Source organism: Urocitellus parryii, chromosome 8, assembly GCF_045843805.1.
Source record: "Urocitellus parryii isolate mUroPar1 chromosome 8, mUroPar1.hap1, whole genome shotgun sequence".
In the NCBI taxonomy this organism is placed as follows: Eukaryota; Metazoa; Chordata; class Mammalia; order Rodentia; family Sciuridae; genus Urocitellus; species Urocitellus parryii.
The window spans coordinates 112,554,421-112,580,966 of NC_135538.1; the positions used below are offsets into that span (position 1 = coordinate 112,554,421).

Below are 26,546 nucleotides of genomic sequence, written 5' to 3' on the forward strand. Positions count from 1 at the left end.
CTCACTGAAGCCATTAGGAAGAGGGTGCTAGGGAGGCCCCTGCTCCCCACCAGCTTGGCTAAGCAGTGAGGCCACAGACTGGCCTCTGCTCCTGCCCACCTGCTGGTCCCTCTGGATCACCTCTGAGGTCTTGACATCACCCGCATGGCAACTGTTACTCCCTCTGTCCTAACAGCAGTGGGATGAGCACCCGCCCTCTGCCTTGGCACCACCGGTGTATCCAGCACCCAGCAACACGTGCTCCTCCTAGAGCCTTCCCCACTCACCCCACAGGGGTCTAGGACCCGTCACCCAGGCCACACCTTGAGGGGGGGGCCTCAGGGCTGCTTCTCACCCCACCCGCAACTGTCACCTCCTTGGTGCTGGCAGAGGCTGCGGACACATCTTCACTCCAGTGCCAACAGACAGAGCTACCAACAGACACCAGGGCAACAGCTGTTCAGCCTGGGCAGCCACCTCCAGAGTGTGCAGTGGGACTCTGCACCAAGAGCCACCATCTCCTTCCCAGCCCTGGCCAGACGCATTCTACTGCTTAGGCTATTCAGGGGGCATTTGGGAAAAACGGCGAAATAGAGAACTCCAAACTTTCATATGATTCGTTTAATTTTTTTCAGCAGGAGAAAAAAAGAATAAAGTTACAAGATTCTTTTAATAGTTTCACAATGTTAAAACTAAAACTGAGCTCTAGGCTATGTGTGTAAGTAAATCTAGAACACAAAAGGGTTAAATAAGATTTTCTCTTTAAAGATACAAGAATTTAAGCTTTCCTTACATTTAACAAACTTCACAGAACAGATACTGCAGGGGAACAAGCCCTTCCTCCCCCACCCGGCTCTACTGTCAGGAAGTGAACGTGGGCCGTGGGCCCTGTGTGCGGTGGCACCCAGAGCACCTCCTTCCCACTGCTGCCTCCAAGCAGCAGCTGCTGGGGCCTGAGGAGGGCCAGGAAGGGCACACACCTGCGGCCTCTTCCGGATAGAGCTTGGCGGGGGGCCTAGGCGGGCGCCTCACTGAGGATGGCCATGTAGTGGCCAGAGGGCCGTGGCTTGACAACAGTGGTAAACGCTGGGCAGACCTGGCCCCTCTGCCCTGGGCTGCCCTAGAGCAAGACACCGGTCTGGGTCCTGAAGCAATAATTAAGGCTGGAGATTCTGCAGCGGATTCCACTCGAGTGGGGGTGGGGGTGGGGTGGGGGCAGGAGATTGGGAAGAGCATGATTTCCTATTTCATTATTTTGGATTGAAAAACATTTGCAGCTGCAGGTGTTCCGCTGACAATTTGCAGACAGAGTAGTTGAACTGTGTGGTGTGGGATACAAGAAAACTGCTGGGTTAAACTGTTCCATCAGTAGCCTGTGTGTGGGCAGACCACGGTGCCTCGGCAGAAACCTCCTGCCCTCTCTGACTGGGACCACAGGGGGGGGCACTGGCACAACCACCACCTGATTGGGGCCTCCAAGGGAATCCTAGTCCCGACTCCCCAGCCAGGCCCTCCGCTGACTGGTAACGATTTCCTAACAAGGCAACCAGGCCCACCACCCCTCTTCCCCACTGGCTGAGCAACTGTGGCTACTGAACCTCTCTGCCCACACAGAGGAATGGGTGGGAGACCTGCCCTCCCCACCTCCTGCCACAGCCACAGCCACAGCCACTGCTCTAGAGGTGCCACCCCACACTCTGGTGAGGCAGGCTGCCTCCACTTCCCAAGCCTGCCACGTGGCAGAGACGGATGGCTGTCCTCCAACTACAGACCGCACGGGAAGGAGCGGGGGCCACGGCACCATCCTCTTAGCCCCAGAAGGGCAAGTGGGCTCTGGGTGGAAGGGACAGAGGCTGTGGCAGCAGCATCCCCAGCTGCTCCCCAACACTACTACTGATTGATTCCTGGTGGCTATGAAATGTCTTTTTTAAAAACTCCCAATATGAAATCTGGCTGCAGAAGCCAGTTTGTAGACCCCAGCCACAGTGCTGTGCTGCCACGGGCTTTAGATCAACTGCCAGATCCCTGCGGTTAGCAATGGCAACCAGAGCCACTGGGGTCAGGGTACACTCTGGCTGGGTGCTGCTCATGACTGCGGATCCTGTGTAGAAAAGGTGGGTTTCGTGCATGAACTAGTCTTGAGTGGAGCTAATTTTCGAGGTGAGGTTATTGTTTCTCTTCTGTGTGATGAGTTTTTTTCATAGCAAGTCAGGTAAAAAAATTTCCATAAGAATCTGTCCCCTGCCCCCCATTTCCAGCTGTGTGGGAGAGCGAGGCCACCACCCAGCCCAGCCACATGGCCATCAGCAGCCTCCCATGGCCAAGGCACGCATGGCCATCAGGTATCCTGGCTCCTGGGACTAAGGGTAAGTGAAGAGGTGAAAGGCCAAACATTAAACAGAGTTTCTGGCAAAGCCATGTGCGTCGTGGAACTGTAACACCAGTTTCTACTCCTCTAAACTCAGAGTCTCCGTCTGGAACACTTTCCGCTTAAGGCTTTTTATAAGTTTGACTCCAGCAGTGACAGGTATGTGTTGTTTTAAATCCACTAGCCATGCTCAAAAAAAAATATTGTTCATGTTTTAATTTTATACAATGGCTAGCAGGCACCTTAGTAACCAGCCAGAAATCAATTTCAACCACCATCAACCCCTAAACTACAGTACCAGGATGGCTGGCTAAAGAAAGGAAACGGACTGGCTGTAGTCTGACGCGTGCCCAGTACAAGGTGTCTGGCTGACTTTGTCCTAAATAAGGCTAACATTAGTGAACTAAGAACAGCGTCATGTGGTGGCCATGCCTGGCCTTCAGGAGCACCCCTCCCCGATGCGCTGGCAGGAGCGCCCCACTTTCCGGTCCAGTTTCACCATTTTCATGATGGCTTCCTCTCGGCCGCGGCCCATGTGGTCGAACGTGCAGTCATGCTGCTCGGGGAGGCGATGTAACATACAGAACACGTAACCTGCAGGGTGGGAGAGGCAGAGGACAGCAACTGTTAGAGCAGGGCATCTGGAGGTCACCCTAACTCAGAGGGTGTGGGGGCACATCTGGCTGGGGATGGTGAGAACAGCAAGGTCTCCTGCTGCTGAACAGTTGATGACAACGCTCCACATTCCACAGCCTCCCAAGCCAGTCTGACGTCCTCAGAACTCCCACTGTGGCTACTCAAAGGCTGTCCCCCTGGACCCAAGAAGGGTGGGACCCCACGCTGACTGCTGCAGTGAGACACTGTCCTTTCCCATGGAACCGAGTGGGCTGACTTCCCCACCCCCGTCACGTGCAGGAGGAGAGCACCCAGCTGCCAGCTCAGCACTGTCCCTGGCTCAGGCACACCGTGACCTCCACCACACTGTTTTTAGGAGGCAGAGAGGGAGGAGAAACGATGATGGCTTCGCTTACAGTCCACCTTCTGAATAGCTAGGGCTTGTGGGGAGGGCAGGAGTTGAACCATGACCTTAAGCCGTGGGGGCTCTCAGGAAAACAGACCGCTCCAAGTCTTGGAAAAGGAAACAACAATAGAGGGGGAAAGGAGAGGTTGTGCTCTTACTGCCATCTCTAAGGAACTTGATGCTTCAACTCCCCCGGGCAGGTGGGGGGCTGAGGTCCCCACTCAGGGCTTCCCGCTTGCCCTTCCCTCCCAGATGTGGAGGCAGCTGTGGTCCTTAGCTTTTTGTTGTTGTGGTTTCGTTTTTGAGCAGAGGACTCCAAGGGAGACACTGGTCGGGGGCAGATAAGAGAAACGGCCTTCCTGGTGAAAGTAGCAGATCGAGAGACTCAGAGGCCAGACAGCAAGGAGGTGAGGCAGAGTCCCTCTGGGTGGCCACAATGAAGAGGACTTCAGGAGTCAGCAAAGAGGCCAGGACAAAGGCACACACAGAGGTGCACGACGGTGTCGCCTGCTCCTGCGAGCGTTCCAGTCAACCTCTAGAAGGGCTAACGGTGTGCGTGGAGTCTCGCCCAGTGTCTGCTGGGTTCATCTGCCCTCTCCTCTCCCGCCCCCAGCACTCTAGGGGCTGAGCTCTGGGCCTCGGCACGCTAGCTGAGCACGCCTCTCCACAGGGAGGGTGTGGAGAAGATCCAGGCAGAAGGTGCCTGCCAGCACTGGCTGCTCCTTACCACCCTCATCCCGTGGGTGGTCTGCGGCAGGTACAAGAGCAAGCCTCCCCTGCCTGTCTCCCCTCACTTATTCTCCAGGCCCAAAACATTCCTCCCCAGGTTGTCTTATTTTAAGCCCAGATCCTGAAAACAGAATGGATAATAGCACTCTGGCAAACAGACTCACCCCACAGCCTCAATTTCTTTCCAGTGATGTGGAGGCTGTGACAGATGTTGAGGAAAGGACCAAGTGGCCAGGATGGACGATTTTAAGATTAAGCTTCAGTGAACTTAGGGTTTTTTTTTTTTTGGTACTAGGTTTGTCTCTGTCTCTGTTCTGTAGCGCTGGTGTGTGTGTGTCTGTTTTTATGCCAGTTCCACGCAGTTTTTATTACTACAGCTCTGTAGTGTAATTTGAAGTCACATATTATGAAGCCTCCAGCATTTATCTCTTTGACTTAGAATTGCTTGGCTATTCTAGATCTTTTATTTTTCAAAATGAATTTTCGAATGTTTTCTTTCTTTCTTGAGACAGGGTCTCACTAAGTTGCTGAGGCTGGCCTCAAACTTATGATCTTCCTGCCTCAGCCTCCTGAGTCCTTGGGATTATAGGCCTGCACCATTACACCAGGATCAATGGCTTAGCTTTTAAGATTAACTTCACCTAGACACCATTCATCAGTTTGAGGAAACAACGTGTGTGTGTGTAGACCAAGATGACACTCACACCCTACTTGGAAGCCCTGAGTTCAGACCATGTGCCTGGGCATGTGCATGCAGCCTGGAGGTCCTGAGCGACCTGAGCCATCCATTGTTCAAGAAAACATATTATTAACTGCTTCCCAGGGAGAGCAGGGCAATATGTTTGACTCTAAATTGGGATTGGGTTTAAGGAAAAGAACAGAGATGAAATTTTTGTCTCCCGAGAAGCTGAACTCCCACTTGGTCCAAAAGCAAAGTTAAGATTAATGAGCTCATGTGTTATAGTTACTGATAAGTTCATTACTCGAAGATATTGGATACCAGTTGTCTTTCTCCTAAAGGATTTCACAGCAGAAGCGTGCATGGCCTCAATATGCATCCTCCATCTAACAAGAAAATCATCTTTCCGAGGCACAGCCCAGCTGGTAAGGGGGAATTTGTAGCCACGCTGGGGAACCAACAGGATGGCATCAGGGTATGTCTGTCACCAAGTCCTGACATATTTCTGTACCTGCAATATCTATAATAAAAGATGGGGACATCCCTACTGCCCCTTCCCTTCCTTCAAGATACTGGGATGATTCAGGACAAAGTCCCGGGGGCTCTTCTATCCTTCTGATGAATGCTGCTGGCTGAATAAAAGCAGCAGTAAATGGATCACCACTGGAATCAACCCAGCTCCTGGCTCAGCTGAACACCTCATCAAAGGCAGACTCCGGTGGAGGGAAGAGGCTTCAGTTTGGTCATCACCCCAATTTGCTTCACCTGCCTTCTGCCAGCTAGGGGGCAGCCATTGTGGAAAAGGAAACAGAGTGAGTGATAACCCTAGCAACTCTCCCAGGTGTGTTCTCTGTCCACCCCAAGGATTCTTCATTCAGCTCAAATACCCAAGTTCTGTGCCTGATACATACACCTTGACACTTGGCCTTGATTTTTGAAAAGTGAGAACTACTCAGTAGCGACTACATTTGGGGAGCGTGGCATTGGTAACAATTGTAATATATGGCACTACATAATTCACTGGGGAGAAGTCTGCGGGAAAATTCTGGAAGGCTAACTTTCCAAGTTGCTAAACTGAGCTTATTAGATAACATAAATTAAGTTTAACTCCCTCTCCTGTCAGGATCATTCACTAGGAGGAAGTTACATGCTGGAATTTGTCCCAAGTGCTGAGTAGGTATTATCCACTGACAGCGAACGATGGCTAACTGCCTTCTAGTGTCAGTATCAGAAGAGTGCTGTGTTGGGTACAGAGGATGGTGGGTAGGGATGGGTGGGAACCCATCTTTATTCATTTTTTTTCTTGGTACTCAAAGATCTGTTTCCAGAAACCACTGTGAGTGTCATGAACTTTTTATTATCCTCTGGAGACCAAAATAGACATGGACAGTGATGAGTCCAGGCTCCTTCGCGCTGTATATGTGTGAGTTCTGTAAGACTGTCTTTAATTTCAAAGACAAACACAATTAACTCCAACCTGTCTGGGCTGGCCTGAGTACTTCCTCTATATCATTCATTAGAAACCAAATGGGGCCTTTTGAGAGAGGGCCAAAGAAGACTGGCATCCAGAAGGAACAAAACACGAAGAACTCAGAGCTGATGAGGTGAACCATAACAATGTCTCTGGCACCTCCACCCAGGGAACTCTGCAATTCTTTTTTTCCCCCAATTTAAAAAGGTATCGATGAAAACCTAACTGCTCACTTGTATACACACACCCCAATTCTACACTCGCTCATGATCCCATTGTTCAGCAGCATGTAATTTTAAAAACAATTTCAACCTACTTTTGTTTATCACAGCTACACAATTTACAGTACTTTGGAGGAATAATGAGAGGTAAGGGGTGGGCAAATACGGTTAAGGACACTTACCCCAAGAGAAAGAAAAACAGCCAGGGATGGTTTTGAAAACATGAAATGCCTGCCAAATGTGCTTTTTAACCTAGTCCTCTCCCCTGCAGTCACGTGACTGGCTGTCCTGCTCCTGGAGCACAGGGTTACTGGATTTCAGGAACAGTGGTCCAGGAGAAGGCTGTGGAGCTCCTTTAGGCTGCCTGAGCTGTTTTCAGTAAATCTGCACAAAATGCTCAAGAACTTGCGTGGGCAACTCTTTGCTTGTTGGCACTAAAGAGCAATTTGGGACGAGTCCTTGATTAAAAAGGGAGGGTGAAGAGGCAGCTCTCCAAGCGCACTGTTCCATGGTCCCACCCTGCCTCTCTGGACTGTCGCTTTCTCCCTGACATGGGCAAAAGGAGAAGAGCAGTAGGGTGGCTGCCTGACTTCGACAGGTGATCTGGACTGGAAGGTCTCCCTATGGGCTCCATCAGCTCCACCCTCAGTTTGAGAAGAGCACCTTGAACTGAGGAGGCAGCATCAGGAGGGGCCACGTGGACATGAAGTGGGAAGCATCCAGGGCACTGCCCACACCTGTGGCTATGGACAGAAAGAGACGAAGTTCTGGGGAAGCAGCAGCTTTCCTGACCACTGCTACCAGACACATAAGATTTCAGTACACAAACCTCAGTCCTGAGAGAAGCCCACATGAATGAGGAAGGCAGACAGGCTCCGGGGCAGGGGAGAAGGTATGCTTCTCTGGAGAGGGGAGGCCGCTCACAGGTGTTAAATGAACACATTTGGACTCAGCCCTCCTAAGGCAGTCAACGGACCATGGGCCACATTAGACATGAAGATGCCCAACGTGGAAGGGCCTGGAAGCACATTCCCAGCAGAAAACTGAAGAGAAGCACATTCTCCAAGACTTGTAAGTTCTAAAAATGCTCATTTAATGGGAGCCAAACATCTGATTTTACCTGACAGTTTTTAAAGCTCACATAGAAAACTCACACAATTCATTTGGATGCTCTCTTTCACAGCTCACTTTCACCTTTGTCTACAACAAGGGAGGGGGGTGTGGGTGTTTTGAGACCAAATCTACATTACTGAGAGCGATTTGCACAAATGCCATCAGTAGGCAAAAACGCCATAACACCCAACACCTTGTTCTAAAGTACTAGGGAAGTTCTAACAATATTTCCATTTTACTCTTATACAAAAATCAACAATGACCACTGCCCAAGAGGATACTCCCAGGAGTCATCCAACCCAGTGCTGGAAGAAACAGGGCCCAAGTCTCTGCGGTGTTGGCAGGCAGGGAGCCAGAGGCAGCTGAAGGAAGCCAAGCATCTGCCAGTTCCTTTCTTTTCACTGTCCCTTTCCCCTAGGCTACAGGGAGTGTCTACTGTGAGGGCAACAGGGAACATGGGTGGAGCAGGAGCTGGAGGCCAGAGAGAAGGAGCCCTTTACGTTCTGCCCGAGCAGACTCCTTCTGTTGCCTGAGGGGGCCCGTGTATCCCTCCATGCCCTAACAAGTGGGCAATGGTCAGAACTATTGTTTTTCATGTAATACCCCAAGGGAGACCAAGAAAGTGATGACAAAATTCACAAAATTTGAGACCTTGACATTTTCATTTAATCCCTACAAGGCAGAAATGTTGCTTACTGACCTCATCTTGGAGTAAAAAGGCACCATTTAAAGTTGGCAAAACTGGGCAGCTCTGGACACTTTGGGACTTCAATAAAACATTTGCTTTCGTGCAGATCCCCAAATTGGAGGCACCCCTGAGTAGCTGTTTTATTAAAGCCTCCGACCAGGGTAGACCTCAGCTCCAGCTGCTTGGTATTTTTACCTCACTTGCACAAAATGTTTTACACTCTCTTGCTCATTTGAATTTCAAATTGTCAAAGGTTCAAGCAGAACCTAAAAATACCGACAGGCCTCAGGGACTGGGGTACTGTTAAAATACTCTGCTGTGCAGTTTGTGGTGGCAGTGCACATGCTGTCTGCACAGAGCACCTGCTTAGGAGCCCCCAGCCCCTGCCGGATGCTGCATGGTGAGGTGACTAGGCCTGGGCAGCTATGTCCAGTCCTGAGGCAAATCAAACACTATTGCTGCAGATGCACAGGCACTCCAACAAATAGAATCTACCCAAGAGCTTCCTAAGGGTGGCCACCCCAAATCTCAACTCAGTAATTAGGTATCATTTGGTTTCTAAAATGTTTTTTTAAGAAAGAAACAACAAATGTGCCTCGTTTGTGCAGCTGAAATGACCAGGCAAGCTCATTAAAAAAAAAAAAAAGTCCATTTTTTTTTTCCCAGCAAGGTAAAAGTTTCTTAAAGCTTAGGACAGCTCACTGACCTCATAGCTCATTTGTAAGTACATGTTAGGAACAGCAGGTGGTTACAGGAAAGCCTGCTGCAAAGCATTAGCCATTTATACTCCCACCAGTAGCAATCCCTAGATTATACCACATCCGCTGACCCAATGCCCAAGGCAGAATTTGTAGCACAGAAACGTATTAAAGGATCTTAATGCATTTTATTTCATCAGGCCCATGGCACAGGCAAAGCAGTTGCAGGTGTTTCAGGAATGGAAGTGTCTGTTTTACATTCTTCTCCATTCCTGGCTTTGCAAGGTGGAGAAGGAGGGAAAATCATTATGCTCCAAAAACCAGAACTGGATCCCAGCTCACTGAGCTGGCTGATACAGTGCTCTGCTGAGTTGGAGAAGAGAACCAGTGATGAGCAGAGGTCAGCTGCCCAGGGCACTGGAACCAAAGCCAGAGTCAATCACTAAGCTGGGTATCTTTCAAAGGGAAGGAAAACTTGCAATTTAGAGAAGCATACCCTACTCCTTAATAAACACCACTAAATCGCACTGAGATAACTCTAAAACAGAAGCAATCATCTAGTTTTCCCCAAATCAATTAAAATATCAGCTACATACAACAAGCTACATGTTACACCAAACAGCCGTGTAACAGAGGGCAAAGATACAAGAACCCTGTGCATCACAGAACTCAAAGTAGCTGCTGCACTCACTCGGCACTGTTGGAGCCCTCCCATAGCAGGCCTGCACTTTGCTCTAAGAGAGCAGTCAGCAGCGGAGGAAAGAAAACTGCCATGGTCTGTCTGAATGAAACTCCTGGTGCAATCTGTACACACACAGCTTTAAAACTATAAAAATGTCCACTACTGTTGACATCCTTTATTACTGTTTCTTTCCATACAGTCTAATTCTTGATAAAACCTCTAATTAACCCCTTCTTCTGTGGGGAATGCTCGCCCTATCACAGCAAAGTCTTCTCTATCACCCACTCAAGCACAGCCCTCACAGAGAACAAACCTCCCATAGTTCACTCTTGCTCTGCCTAGGCAAAACCTATTTTGTCACCTAGGGGCACAGGATACCACAAAGGACACTGTGATTTGTGAGAATGTTTCTTCCAGCAAGCTCTTTCATCCTCAGAGAACAAGAAGGGGGCTGGCTGCTGGCTCCTATTATGCTAAGCTGTGGCTCATGGCTGAAATCCCAGGGACTATGGAGGCTGAAAAGGATCACAAGTTCAAGGTTAGCCTGGGAAACTTAGTGATACCCTTCTCAAAGAAAAAAAAAAAAAAGGCTGGAGATGTAGCTCTGTGGTGAGGTACCCTTAGGTTCAATCCCTAGTACCAAAACAAAAACAAACAAAAGCCCCCCAAAACAAAAAACCTACCCCTAAGACAAAATAGCTTAAGGCAGGTTTTGCCACAGGAATAATGACTTGCTCTGTCAAACCTCATTTCAGTAATTAAAAGTAGGCAGCATTAACCTCTTGATAGCAGGTTGTTTTTTTTGGGTCCATAACCCTCAAGGAGGTGCCTACACTCCTGGTCCCTTCGCTGTCCGACTCCAGCCACATTTGGGCTCTCAGGAAAGCAATGCTGTGCTGTCAAGAAACTTCTGGTTTGGGGAAGTCCTTACCCTTCTATCAGTGGGCTCCTGGTTTGTTTTAACTTTTCTTTAAACATTTCCTTTTTCCTTTATCTTCTCAAATGGAGGAGTAGTCTCTAATAAAACCAGCCCCAAAGCTACGGTGGAGGTGACAAAAAGCGACTATATTCATTCCACCTTGGAGGGCATAGGGTAGGCTCATGAGGTAACTCAATAGCCAGGCTCCTGCCACACGGCTTACCCTGGGACTGCAGTCTGTTCAGCCATCCCCCAAAGCACACCCGCATTCCATCTAAGTCATGGAATGTCCACATGGCAGTGTAATCAGAGGGCATCAGACTGAAAATGCCACACCTCTTTCTCCAAAGCAACACCTAGAAAAGAAAGGATCATTTCTTTGATGCCTGTTCCTGGGTGACTCCTCATGGTGGCGTGGTCCCTCTCACCTTAGAGCTAGCACACCTGGCTCCTCAGCTCTGGCCTCCCTCCAGACATGCCTGTGCCTGCCTTCTCCACTCACATAACTTGCCTCTGCCCACCTGCCTTTACCTCTCAGTCTAGACTCGGGCTCCCTTCTCCTTCGAGAAGTTCCTGCTGCCAAGGGAGAATGAATGTGGAAATCTTGCTCCCAACGCGTGATGTACAAGTTTCCTCTCCCCTCTCCACAAACCTGTTTTTATAGACTATAAATACATGCTAAGTGACAAGAACTCAGTAAAGACTTCGGTGGAAGATATGCAAATTTTGGAGATATCTGATTTAAACATGAAGACTACACAAGGCAGCCCGGAAAGCACTCAGTGTTTTGGGACACTGTTGAAGGGACATGAAAACTTTTCAAGGACAACAGAGAGCAGCTTCTCTGCCCTTGTTGGGCATCTCCACAGGTACAGCTGAGAATTCTGCAAGCCTCTCTGACAAGCAGAAGCAGAGCATGTGTGTTTCCAAGTTTGCTCACGTCCTGGCAGTGTGTCTGTTTCCCTGAGACTGTCAGGCGGGGAGCTGCAGTGGAAGGATGAGGGAGAGGAAGGAAGGGGCTGTAGACACTCTGCAACAGCCTGTCCCACCCAAGCCGCACCAGCATTGCACGCTCTTGTTTTATGTGCTTCGTTTGATTGAAGCCTTTCTACATGCTTTTTGTTTTCACTGTAGTAACTCAAAAAGGTCATTCTGAAGAGCTTAAGAATATAAGCATGCCCTTTTCTATTTTCACAAAATCTGAGCTTTAAAGTTACAGGTCCCACAATGTCTGCCATCCACTGTAGGTGGTGGTGGGGCTGGGCAGAGGAGCTGGCTTCTTGAGTCTCTATATTTAAAGTTAATTTAGCTTCATTCAATGGCAGAATGTTTCAGCTACAGACATAAGTTCAAATTTGAGGTCAGACTGCAAACTCTACTTAAACCCCCAATGAGTCGATGACCCACATCCCTAGACTTTTTGGCCAGGGCTTTTTGGCCAGGGTTTGGTCAAGTCTGAAGCTGGCCTCGAATTTGTGATCCTCCTGCCTCAGCTTGAGTCAGTGAGATTACAGGAGTGTGCTACCCTGCCCCACCAGTCCACTGTTTGATCCTATAAACTTACTGCATGGAAGAACCTAACCCCCATAGCCCAAACCCATCTCACCCAGGGTGGGAGTAGGAGAGACTCAGATACTAGAACTTAACAAAATGGGTGTAATCTAGGTATAAACACACCCCATGAATGAAGGCTAAAAATGGCTAAGTCCAACTTGAGCATTCAGAACAGCTGGCTACTCCTGCAGAGTCAATGAGGGCTCTTTGTTTCAGTGACATTCTTGTCCAAGGTTTGAAATTCTAACTACATATGCTAATAATTCTGAAACTTATTCTCTCTGCCCTAGACACCTTTCTAAGCTCCATGCTTCTGTATTCAGTTGTCTACTTAGTGTCTTAATTATCTCAGAGTTTTGCGGGGGGGGGGGGGGTCTAAAATGGGACACTTGCTACTTACCCACAAATCTGTTTCTCCTCTAGCGTCTCCATTCTGAGAGAACAAGGCCACAACAGCTCATGACGCAAACCTGGTCATCACTGTTGTCTTCCTTACTCTTCACATTAAATTACAAACTTCTATGAATCCATTTTCATTCTCTTTTTTCCATTTCTATTGCCACCATCTAGTCGAAGTCACCAGTATCTTTTCCCATGGCAGCTGCAATACCTCCTCTAGGTGTTCACCCCACCTCAAACCCACCTTCCTCAGAGCAGCAAAAGGAGTGTGATAGCCACTCCTTGAGAGTTAAACCTTTTAACATTTTCCTACTGACTATAATTAAAATGTCACCACTGTAGCACAATCACATCCCTGCCGTCTGTTGTTCCCCTGGTGCCATTCACCCCTGGCACTCTGTTCTAGACACACTGACTCCTGACTGACTTCTCACATACAGGCCTCAGTCTGAGCTCAGGAGGTCTCAGACCAGCCTAGGGCCCCATACATGCTTTCATGGAACCCTGCACTTCTTCAATTACTTGTCATAATTGAAATTTTAGGATCACTTGTGCAACTTTTTTATGTAACTTTTGTTTAATTTGACTAGACTTCATGAAATCTAGGACCATGTTTCTGTAACTTATCACACATACCTTACAACAGTGCTTGATTCACTCAAAATATGTTGGTCGAATGGAATGAACAAGTTAGTTGCAGGTACACTGTGTTCTCTGGATCTTAAGGGACAACAAAGGTTAATCAATAGCTCAGGTAGCCAAGTCCAATATCCCAATCCCTAACCTCTCACAGCACATTCCTCCCTGTTTCCTATCAGCTTTTCTCTCTCACCCTCTGTGATACCACAATCCTGACTTTCTTCCCATTTCACTAACTACTGCTCCTTTAAATCTTTTACTGGTTTCTCTAAAAATCACTCCAGAATTAAGTCCTCCTGCATTTTTCACTCTTTACATTCACTTCTTTACATAGCTCATTCACATTTCCATCCAGGAATTCTTCCCCAAACTCCTATATTATCAAACTGCCTATTTGAGAAACACCTTAAACGAAGTTGTCTAATAGAAATCTCAACTATATATGTTCAAAACAGAAATTAATCCTCTTGACCCCTACATTAGTTTATCTCCTAATCATCCCTGCTCCAGTCAAAACCTGGGACTCATTCTTGACTTCTGTTTCCCTTACTACTCACACTGTCTTTATTTGTGGCCTCATTAGATTTACTCTAAATGATGTCTCGAATCTGCCATTCTCTCCCTTCACACGCAGAGGTCTGGTGGCAGGAATGAGTTCAGCATGCTAGAGGAACAGAAGGAATGCCAGCAGGGCTACAATACAGGGAGGTCCTGGCTCCACCTGTGGCCTGCTCATGCCCTGATGTTGCTCTTGCTGCCTTCCAAGCCTCCCTCCTCAGAGCATTTTGAGGGACTTTAGGGGCCTTAGGGGGCTTCCTTTTAGGATAATTGACCCGAGATGTACTGTTTCGGATTTGTTAACTCTTCTTTGAATAATGGAATATATGAATATAATAAAATTTAAATTGTATAAAGCAACATTCAGCAAAAAGTAGGTCTCTCATCTCATTTTCTCCGTCACCCTCCCCAGAGGCCAAGCAACCACTGCCACCAGTTTTATGTATTCTTGAGAGTCTATGCATACACAAGCATTTCTGCTTCTCTCCCAGAGGGATATTTTAAAAATGTAAATCAGATCATGTCACTCCGTTGCTTAAAACCCTTCAATGCCTTCCTACTATGTTTAGAATAATAATCAACCCCCTTTCAAAGGCCTGTAAGTTCCCCACTGTCCGTCTGCCCCTCCACTCTCTTCTCACACTCTGCTTTAGCAATGCTAGATGGCTTTTTGCTCCCAGATGTCAAATTTGTCCCCCCCCACCCCAAGACCTAGTTCTCTCTACCTGGGACACTTTTCTCCTAGCTTTCTTGTCTCGGCTTTGCTCCCAGATTTGCCCTACCATCCCTACTGTGGTTCCCAGTGCTTACTCCTCCCAGATATCATCTTGAGGACCTGTTCCCTTGTTTACTGTCTCTCTCCCCTAAAGAATAAAAGCACCAAGAGATTGCACACTTGGGTTTTATTTCCTGCTTTTCTTCTAGAACTCAATAAAGATCAGTAGAATGAAAAAATAATTTTAGTTGACAGATGACTCATTAAAAACAGAAGAAAATTAATTCTAGCAATAAAAGAATGTGTAATGCTAATAACTATCCTCTTATCCCACTCCAAGAGTCCACCACCACATGGTCTACTTACCTGGGCAAATGGGTTCAGCAGGGACAGCTGAAAAACTGTTATTTTGGATATATCCCAGTTTTTGCACTAGCAGGTTTACTTTCTACTGCTATAATTAATATGAGTCACTATTTGCTAAGCTCACTCTGAGAGGCAACCCAGAAATGTCCAAGATGGCATTAGATGCTCTCTTGGAATTGAAACTTAGCCATAAAATGGGCTGAATAGCTAATGAAGAACTGAGCATAGTCACACAGGCTCCCGATGGACATTCACTTCTCTACCCTGGTATTCTGGTCAGTTACTCCAGATTCTATGGAAAATTAACCACAGGGTAACAGTTCAGCTTAAGGGAAAAACACCCTTTAACTTGAAAATCTAGAATTCCCCCTTTCTGGTATATCCGTAGCATGGATAGCACAGTGATGGGGAGTACATGTATGTCATCCTGTATGTTAATCACAAGAAGGAGCAAGCTCTCTTGTGATTCCATCTTCCAGGGGCTGGTGGGCTGACATAGTTCAAGAAGGAAGAACATCAGAATATGTGGAGAGTACAGCATGTGTCCTGACTGTCCTCTGAGGAGGAGGCCCATGTAGTTCTGCAAGGCTCAGGTGGTAGCTGTCATACTCTCTGGGGTTCACAAGGCCTGTCTTCAACCACACTGTAGCCACTGCCTGCCACCTCCCTAACAGCCTAGAAACACCCTTCTCCTGGGTGGCAAAAGCAAAAATCTTCATTAACACTTAAGAGAAACTTTTGGTTGGAGGAGAGCATCTAACACTGCCCTGGCACTCTTGCCCCTAGATCCCCTGGAGCCTCAAAGTGCTTTTCTGGGAGACTCATCAGACTGAATGCAGCAGGCCTTCCTTGGATCCTGTAATCTTCCACAGGGGCTGCTGTGGAAGATTCTAGGAGGTGGACTTCCCACAGGCTAGTGTCACCTACCTCCCAGTCACCTTCCTGGGCACTTACACTTTAGCATATATGGCAGTTGGTGAAGCCGTGAACAAAGGGTTGGTTACCCAAAGCAACGAGGGGCATTCCTCATCATCACCTCCTTCCACTGTGTCCCAGAACTGTTAGGAGTACAGCAATGAATTAGGCAACAGGTGGTTTTACCTCAATGCCACAGGTGACAACAAAGAAAGACAACATCCTTCAAATCTCGGAGAAGAGTAAGTAGTGACCCCATCCAGGCTACTCAGGGACTGGTAGTGTGACAAATCAGCATTCCTCTAGTAAGTGCCACTGGACCCCCCCATGCCTCATTATTATCCTCTATAAATATCCCTTCCATTTCCTCACGGTTTTAGTACTTCTCCATTTTGTTCCCTTCTCCTTTCTCTCCAACACCTTGATTTCCCTTTACTTTTTTGTTTCACAAGCTGCCTCAGTGGCTAGGCTGCCTTAACTCCTGATCCACAGAGACAGGGTCCTCTGGACTACAGGTGTGAGGACAGGTCAGGGCAGGGATGCTGCTCATTACACACACCAAGCAGCTGTTATAAGTGCACCTCTGTCCGCAAAGGCCCTGGGAGATGTGTTCATTCCCTACAGAGCTCTGTCTAACCATGAATAGCAATGGGAATAATATCTGTACAAACAAATAGGTGGTAGAAAGGTGAGCAATTCCTAGAAAAGTCAGCTGACCCAATTATTTTAGGCACTTCTTCAATGAAATACAGGGCTGAAACATTCACTCTTTTCAGTTTTCTGTCCCTGAACTTTGTTCATATGTGTCACAATTAGTCTCAGCTATTCAGATATGAATTCTGGTAGCTCCTTTCCTTCTAGCTAGGACAGTGTTACTTCTCAGACTATTCAGGATTTGCTGCTTTTGAATCTCTGGGAACAGACTGCCTGCTATGCCTCTCGTGGGTCCTGTCACAGGGACCTAGATTCCTAGCAGAATGGCTTTGAATCTCAGAGACTAAACAGTTCTAGTGCACCCATGCACCATGGGTGAGCCACAACCTGGGAACACTGAATGGGTGCTGGCTAGTGGGCCTTCTCCACATCTGCTTTCTAAAAGATAGCAGTGATCTTCACTGCAAACACCTTTTCTGATATACTGGTTATAGTACAGACCAACACCACAGAGTTTCTGTTGTTCTTGTCGTAGAATCTTATTTAGCCTCCTTGCTGGCAGCCAGATAGCAAGACTTCGTGGAGTCTATATCTGAAGGCCCCAGCAGCTGAGGGGTAAAGGCTGTCATGTGATCTTATTCAGAAGCAGAAACAAACTTCATTGATATTGATCTTCTCAAAGGGAAGGTGCTATAGAAATCTCATCTAATAAATAAAGGATTCAGGCTCCAGTGTAGGGCTGTCAGTCCGGCAAGAGAAAGAAGCTATCAGGCTCAAGGAGTCAAAAGTATTTATTGGTCATCAGTGCACTGTTTGGAGAGCTCTATTCTAGGGGCTGGGTGGAGGAAAAGAGAAGGAGAGAGAGGGAGGGGGGAGATAGGGCGAGGGGGAGAGGGGGAGCCGGGGTGGGGGTGTGTGTGTCTCACTAGTTCCTGATTTTAAAGATAGCTGGAGACACACAGAGAGGAAAACAAGCTGAAGGTCACAAGAAGCAAAGCAAGAAATCAACTGCAAATAAAATCAATACAATTCAGCAATGTGTAATAAATCGGGGGCACCAAGGAGAGGTCAACTCCATAAGGTATCCTGGAGGAGGTAAGTTTTCATGAACAATGAGGACATGAATTAGTCCTCTGGAGAAAACAGAATGTATAAGGTCAATAAGAATTAAATGCCATTGTGTCTCATATTACCCAGGTTCAGTGGACCCTGTCCTCCAGGAGTATCTCATCTATAGGAGGTGACAGGTAGCATATACCTGTAGTTTCAGTGAACTGGAAGGCTGAGGCAAGAGGATCACAAGTCTGAGGCCAACCTCAGAAACTTAACAAGATCCTATCTCAAAATACTTTTTTTCAAAAGGGGGAGGGAGCTGGGGACTCAGCTTAGTGGTAGAATGCCCCTGGGCTCAATCCCCAGTACTGCTACAAAATCAAACAACAACAAATAACAGTGCATGAGGGGCTGGGGTGGTGGCTCAGTTGGTACAGTGCTTGCCTAGCATGTGTGAGGCACTGGGCTCAATCCTAAGCACCACATTAAAATAAATAAATAAATAAATAAATAAAGTAAGTAAGTAAGTAAAAAAACTGTTTCTGTTAAAAAAATCAATTCTAAAAACAAAACAAAACAAAACAAAAAACAGTGCACAAGGAAGAATGGATAACAAACACCACCTTGAGTGATCCCTACACAGTAGGTCACACACATTTTTACTACTTAATGTTCAATTAAAAAGCATCCCTGAATTGGGAAAGAGGTTAAGGAATGGGCTAAATTCTACATGGCTGAAAATACATGGACAGCCAAGGCTTTAACCATCTCATTGTTTAGGGCACCCAATGGGTCAGCTCTGGGACATTTTGAAAAGGCAGTGGGATTTTGGGAGATCAACATACCTGGGCTCAAAACTCAGGTATTTCCTTAGTATTTCTGAGTTACTTCCTCTCTATGAAAATGGAGGTACCATTTGTTCAGCAATGTTTTTAAGGGTCAAATGATATAACACAAGTGCAGGCACCCAATACACAAGGAGATGCTCAAAGAAACAATTCTTTTTTTCCTTCACCAGAGGATCATAACTGTAATAGTACGGGTTTGCCCAATCTACTCACAGGTTGACTAAGCATCACTGTACGGCAGGTATTGCAGCTAGAGCTGAGAACTAGAGAAAAATACTGCACAGTCCCTACCTCACAATGCTCATGGTCCAGGAGGAAGGATACATGTGTAGACAGTTTTAATATGTTCTGAGAAATAGACCAACAGAAGCCAAGCATGAACTCCACAAAAGAGAAGACTTTTGAGCAGTTTCAGGAAAAGATCAGATGAAGAAGGGTTTTTCTTCACAAAGCTACCCAGATTTTGTAAGGACCCCCAGTGAAGAAAACATGGAGACAAACACTGAGCCAAATCTGGCATTCCATATGCAACCCTGTCTTTAATGTTATGAAACCAGTTCTCTGGTCCCAGGGGATGGACTTGCTACTGGAGGAACTAGGGATTTGGAAAGCCTGTTCTGCTCAGATATGTGAAAGGCAGCTTGCAGAAGAGGAGGAGGATATGTGCTGGTTGCTCTGGAGGACAGACTGAGGAGAAGCACTGTGTTACAGGAGGCTAGTTTTAGTTTAGTGGAGCAGAACCAGTTAGTTTCCACTGCCTGCAATAGGAGATGCCATTCTCCCTCTGTCTGGAGGTATACCCAGTGGCTGGGTTACTCTCCAGTGCACTGCTGATATGGTATCTGCAATTTCAGTTTAGGGGGACTGGCCTGGCACCAGAGGGAAGACTTCTAAGTTCTATTAGTAGTTTCATTCTACATCAAAGATGAGTAGATTTGTCAAGCTACAGTGCAAGAACACTGTAGTCACACATAGCAGGTCTGTGACCATGTAGCCTTTGTGACCTCTAAAGAACCTCTGTTAATGCCTGAGACGAAGCACAGGTTTTATTTATGCAAATACACCTTTCTCCAAAGTTGACTATTTAATTTAAACCACAGGCATTATCAAATAATTAATTAAATCATGCAAGCAATGCTATCCTGATAGTATGTTTTAATTTTTTCTTTCTACCAATAAAAATTCAACTCAGAGAAAAGTATATAAAAATAAAAAAAATGTTAATGTCCTCTATCTAGATCTTATTTCCTTAGACAAATATTCCATGAGGAAACTCTTGTGCACTTGTACCTCAAGCGTCAATGTACAGGCAAAGTAGACCAGACATTCTCCCATTTCCCTGTGCAAGTAGGCCTACCTTCACACACTACTCCAGAGGGGCCTTCTCCTAATGATAATCAGCAGCTCACCGCAACACCCAATCCTTTTAAAATTTTTTCTTGTATGTTACTAGTCAACATTAACTAGTTATTCATCAGGGGCCACATATTCCAACAGGGACTGGAAGTTATAAAACACCACAAGGTTTTGGACCCTGAGAATTTTGGAGTCTTTCAGGGGAGAGATCATTCAAAGGGGAAGAGGCGTGTGTTAAACCAACACTCAAAAGGTGTAACTCTTTAACTGAAATAGAATGGAGTTAACCAGTCTCTCAAAAACTCATGTATTAGACACTTAATTTCCAAATTCATGTGTTAATGGTATTTGGAGGTGAGGCCATTGGGAGGTAATTAGGATCTGATGAGGCCACGAGGGTAGTCCTTCATGATGACATTAGTGGCTTTATAAGGAGACTCAAGCTAGCTCACTTGCCCTGTCTTGCCTTAATCCTGCAATGTTATAATGCAGCAGAAGGCCTTCACCAAATGCCAAGCAGATGTTGGCACCATGTTCTCCTCAGTCTCCAGAACCACAGGCCAAATAAACTTTGATTATTCTAAATCACCCAATCTCAGGTACTTTGTTATAGCAACAGAAAATGACTAAGTCAATTAGGACTGAACTAGGAACTAAAACCTCACTGGTGTGAATCCTACTCATTTGTAATTTGCAATAATTCTCTCTGGTTTTAAATTACCTTTGTGTGTTCTATGATAAAATGAAAGTATATTAAACTTTGGAGTACATTCAAATTACCTAAAGAAGCATTCCCTCTACCCAGGGACTCTGAAATGCTGATTTAAGGGCCACACTTTCAGAAGCACATCTTATGAGGGGATTCACAGTAAGAATCTATTAGGAAGACTGATAATTATGCTTAATATTCTAAACACAAATTAGTTTTAACTATATATTATAGGCCCCAGAAAAGACATCTCTTAGGTCAAAACCTCAAGAGCAATTTGTGATTAATTTGAAAAAAAATTTTTGAAAATCCCATTATTTTGACAAATACTAATTTGTGTACGTGTGCGAGCGCACAGGCATTATTACCATAACTGGTCCTACCTGATGATGTTTTGTTGCAAAGGTTCCAGAGAGAACCAAAGCAAAATTTTGAAGGCTGAACTAATGACTAAGAAGAGGTTGGGAAGTCAGGTATTTTAATGTGAAAAGACCAAAAAAAAAAAAAAATATGGGTAACTTTAGAAAAGATATGTAGATTTCTGTAGAGATGATGGGGCAGAAAATGTATTAGGAAGGTGCAGTTAGCGGGGCTGCACTTACAGTGGAAGGAGGAGTAGGCACTGCCATACCAGGCACACATCGGCTAGAAACTCCTCAGCAAGCTGTGAATTTTAGGTCAAAGCTTCTGGAATACAACTTCTTAGTATAGGGCTGTGATCTGAAGGAATGACCACCTTTCTAGTCACAGTTTCTTTATTTAAAAAAAAAAAAAAAAAAAAAAAAGGCTGGGATAGCTCAGTGGCAGAGTGCTAGAGTGCTTACCTAGCATGTTCAAGGCCCTGGGTTCAATCCCCAGCAGAAACAATAAGGAATTGGATTAAATGATTGCTAAGGCTCCTTCTAAGTCTGCTATTATGTGATTCTACCTACCCACATACTTTTGTGATTTTGCATTTAATTCAAACAAAACACTTCTCATTATGGTTTACTTTCATCATCTCCAGATGAAAGCTGTCAGACAGCCCAGGACAGCATCTTGGGTTTCTGTTAGGATGCTGATTTGAAGCGAAGAAAGCACTCTCAAGTTGCAGGCGTTCCCCACTTTAGCTAAACAGACATGAGACATAGGACTATGAAGAAAATGCTTTAACTGTAAACAGAAATGCACTGACGGAATAGTAAAACTCTTTAAAATAGTTCTGTCGACTTTATATAGGCCACATGGTAGCTTACCACAGGCTAAATCATCCATTTGTGAAGAACATATTTGAACATGAGAAAGTTTTTCTTAGAATATTTCCCTCAACTATAGCTATTAAAATCTGGTAAGGTGTTATAGGAGGGTACAACTGTGAAAAACCTACCACTAAATCATTTTTAATAGCAAAAGACAACCTTGCTGGGCAAAGAAACAACCAAAACTATTTACTACTGAAACAAATTTAAAAGCATATTTTATTTCACTTCACAATAATCCATTTTTCCCCATAAAAATACTGTAAGCAAGGTAACCTATTCAAATATTTGATAAAATATAGTGTGGCTGTCGTTGGTCAAACTGAACCCCAAAAGCAGGTGCAATTCTGAAATTGAGATGGAAACTATTTCACTTCATGGGACAGTAGAAGAGGGGTGGTCTATAACATAGGCTGCAGCAGAGAGTTCTGTACATTCTGTATTTTAGGAGCTTCGCCTTTGATGCTCCTTTGCTTGGGGGTGAGGGGACTCTCCATGTTTCTGTCATGTCTTTACAGACCAGTCAAAGCCCTGTCAATGACATACAGTAGGCTGGATTTCTAAGACTGCTCTAATGGGCTAAGTACATTGGAGTTCATGATCAGTAAAAGGTTTTTTTTGCTCTAACTTGAAATTATAGACAGGCAGCAGAGGAACTAATCTATTTGGTTTTAGTCTAGGACACTTACACATTAAAGATTAAATGGGGAAAATAAGCATCATACTCATGTTTAGATAATAATACAGTGAGAATAAAAGGAAAAAAATAGTGAAGGGAGAAATTTTTCTCAGAATTTGCCTCAAGATTTCCAATTACCCTGGGGTCTCTCACATACAACAACTCCTATCACAGGATTTCTTGTTGCTGTTGTTTTTACTTGGTTTGCTTTTTCTTGCACCTCAGGAAGCATACAAACCTAGCTGCTATCTAAGGAGTATGGGAGAAATTTGAGCTTTTCATCAGCAGGCTCAGCATAAAAAATGGAGCTGTTAAGGATGTTGAACATTTTTTCATATACTTGTTGGTCATTTGTGTTTCTTCTTTTGAGCAATGTCTGTTTAGCGCCCCCGACCCCCATGGATTGGGTTGTTTTTTGTTTGTTTGGTGTTAAGATTTTTTCTTTATATATTCTGATTATTCATCCTTGTCAGAGAACAGCTGGCAAAGATTTTCTCCCATTCCGTAGGCTCTCTCTTCACACTCTTGTTTCCTTTGCTGAACAGAAGCTTTTTAATTTGATAGCATCCCATTTATTGATTCTTGATTTTATTTCTTGAACTTTAGGTGTCTAGTTCAGAAAGTTGGTGGCTGTACCTATCTGATAATAGTATTGACCCTATGTATTCTTCTAGCAGTTGTAAAGTTTCTGGTAAAATTTCTTTGATTTGACTTTTGTGTAGGGCAATAGACAGGGATCTACTTTTATTCTTCTACATAGGAAATCCAGTTTTCAAGAACCATTTGTTAAAAAAGGCCAACTTTTCTCCAAAATATATTTTATAGCAACTTTATTAGAGAATTCTAACTAAGTGGCTTTGTCTCTGTGTTTTCTATTCTACTGGTATTCGTATCTATTTTGATGCCAATACCATGCTGTTTTTGTTACACCAAAATTTCATCTCAATCCAGTCAGAGTGTTGTTAATAATCAACAATACAAATAATATTAAATTCTGGTGAGGATGTGGGGGAAAAGGTATACTCATACATTATTGGTGAGACTGCAAATTAGTACAACCACCCAGCAAAGCAGTCTGGAAATTCCTCAAAAAACTAGGAATAAAACCACCATATGATCCAGTTATCCCACTCCTTGATACTTATATAAAATAACTAAAATTATCATACTACAGTGATACAGCCAAATCAATGTTTACAGCAGTCCAATTCACAATAACCAAGTTATGGAACCAGTCCAGGTGACCATTAAATAGATGAACATATTGAGAAAATGTGGTATACATACACAATAGAGTTTCATTTAGCCATAAAAAATGAAATTATCACATTTACTGGTAAATAAATGGAACTGGAGAACATCATGCTAAGTGAAATAAGTGTCAGTATTTTTTCTCATATGCAAAAGCTAGAGCAAAGTAAGAGGATAAAAAGGCAGGTGGAGGGGGTTGGGGGTGTGGCTCAATAGTAGAGCGCTCGCCTAGCACGCACGAGGTGCTGGGTTCAATCCTAAGCACCACATAAAAATGAACAAGTAGAGCAGAGGTATTGTATCCAACTATAACTAAAAAGAATATTTTTTTAAAAAGGCAGGTGGTGTCAGATATCATAAAGACAGAGGGGAAATCATGGAGAATAAGAAGGAAATTGAAGGGGAGAGAGGAAAGACAGGAAAGTGGAGGAAATGTGGTATGAACAAAATAATGTTATGTGCATGTATAAATATATGACAGTGAATTCTATCTTTATATCTATAAAGCACCAATTAAAATAAGTAAATAAGTAAATAAACCAATCAATAAGTAGAAGGAAGATCAGCAGAGAAAGAGGAATGAGGGGAGAGAGGAGGGAAGGGAAACTGGGGGGTCCCCCACTGGGGAATGAAATAAAGTAAATTTCATGCAAATATGATTATGTAAAAATTAACCCAACTATTATGTATAACTATAATGCACTAATAAAAGTATTTAAACAAGTAAAATAAATAAATACATAAATTGTCTGCAACACAGAAATGCCACAAGTTCTCACTCATTTGTGAAAACTAACAAGTCAATCTCATAGAATACAGTGGGATAATGGTCACTACAGACTAGGAAGAGCTGGAGAGTAGCTACTGAATGAAGTTAGATACGGGGTATTAAAATACAGAGAAGAGGAATGATTTTGGGTTTTCTATAGCACAGTAGGGTCATTACCAATTACAACAATCTGTGACATATTTTGAGTTAAGTAGAAGAGTATAAAAGTTCCCAGAACATAAAAAAGATTAATGTTTGAGAAGATGAAAGTGCTTATTAACCTCATTTGATCATTACACATGGTATCCACATATCAAATTATCATACTGTACCCCATAAAGATGTGCAAATATTGTATCTCAATTTTAAAAAAATGAATAAACAAGAAAGATGCAGGAGGTCCTAAAGGGCTGGGTCTTATAACCACATTATCTCCATACAACCCAAGGTAAACCAGAGACTTTACACTCCATGGCAACTGTGACAACACCCAGCAGCCAAACCAGTTTGGGTCATGATAAAGGATCTTAGGTATTTTCCTGTGTGGCAAAGTTTTCTAATGAATTCAGACTAGAACTCTATACAGCATAAGGATTTTTCCTAAGAACATAGGACCTTACTTTATTTTAGAGACACAAGATAGAATGCCAAACATTCCTGACAGGTTCACACTTGGAAAGGAATTAAAATAAAAGTACAGGGCTGGGGATGTAGCTCAAGCGGGAACACGCTCGCCTGGCATGCGTGTGGCCCGGGTTCGATCCTCAGCACTACATACAAACAAAGATGTTGTGTCCGCTGAAAACTAAAAAAAAAAAAAAGGAAGGGTGAAAGACAATGTAAGAAAGTCAGGAAGAGAGAAATTTAAAAAAATGAAACTTAAAAAAATAAATAAAATAAAAGTACAGAAACATGGGCTGATTTTTTGAGCCTTGTGAAATGGATGAACTTGGTACTTTCATATCCCTACATACTAATCACTACAGTTCCTTGCCCCACTCTGGACCTCAGGACATCACTATTCATTCATTCAGTGTGCAAGCCCCTAAAGTGGCAGTGACGGCTGTGACATATATATACCTTTTCACTACAGTCAGCTTGTATTAATCCCAACAACTATTCAATAGCCTCCTTGACTTTCCTGTGTGCTTAGTCAAAAAAAAAAAAAAAAGTTGACCATATCCAAACCACTAATGGCTTCTCACTGTAAACCAACATCCACATTCCTCAGCCTGGAACCCAGAACCTTTTCCTCCTTTTCTAGTAGTCCCTCCTCACTTGATGCTAAGGCCCCATGTGGCTGCACACAGGTCATTTCTGGTCACCACCAGTTTTGCCCAAGAATTTGCTTTTTATTACATTGAAGTCACACCATTCTTCCTTTAAAGCCACAACTGTAGAAGCCTGTTTAGGGTCTTCCAGTTGGAATTAATCTGTCCCTCCCCATATTCTTTTTTTGAATTCTGTTGATGGACACAATACCTTTATTTATTTATTTTTATGTCTTACTGTTGATTGAACCCAGTGCCTCTCACATGCTAGGCGAGCATTCTACTGCTGAGCCACATCCCCAGTCCTCCCTTCCCATATTCCTATAATATATGGCTTGTACCTTGGTAAAAGTCTTATGATAGATAGGTTGCCCTGAATGCCAGTTATTTTATGTATGTATGTGTGTGCCTTCCTCTCAGGCATAGCAAATCTCTACTTGAGAGAATATTAAAATCATCTTAGGGATCCTTGGAGAAGTGGTTAATTCCAAGATTGAAAAAAAGTAAATACAAGAGGTACCTGTAATATACTTCTTGTGCAAGAGAGGTAGAAATTGCTCCCCACATGTCCCCCCCCCAAAAAAGAGGAGTATGTCACAAAAACACAGGAACTAGCTTGATGGAACTTCAACTTGGCTAAATCTGGGTAATGAGAACACCAAAATAATTTAGTACTAAAAAAGGAAAGAGGTGATACCAGTAAAAAATAAATGAGGGAAGGGAAGCAACTTTACTTTCGTAAGAATATGATAACTGTAGAAGGAATACAACAGTAAGCAAATCATCATTCTGCAAACATCATAGTAAGATTGGTTTAAGTAAGAATCATCAACAGATGCTGAATCAGAGGAAATTTTTGCTGATAGGAGAGCATTTACATATCCATACCATGTTTCCCACAGACTGCTTATTAGGCACAAGGGGAAAACCAGTAGAAAAATAGGATAATACCTTGACTGGGTGGGTGAATCAGAGTTAACATCAACAATGAGGAGCTGATAGAC

The 26,546-nt window shown here is 44.4% G+C and overlaps 1 protein-coding gene across 2 annotated transcripts in view; it reads right to left on the minus strand.

The window, feature by feature from the left end:
• Positions 1-1,919: 1,919 nt before the first annotated feature.
• Zfand3 (zinc finger AN1-type containing 3) overlaps positions 1,920-26,546 on the minus strand; it is a 303,765-nt gene continuing 279,138 nt past the window's right edge. For both annotated transcript variants that reach the window (XM_026383582.2, XM_026383581.2), the window contains one exon: positions 1,920-2,941. In XM_026383582.2, the coding sequence (XP_026239367.1) occupies positions 2,787-2,941 (155 nt within the window). In that variant the 3' untranslated portion in view covers positions 1,920-2,786. The remainder of the gene's footprint in view (positions 2,942-26,546) is intronic.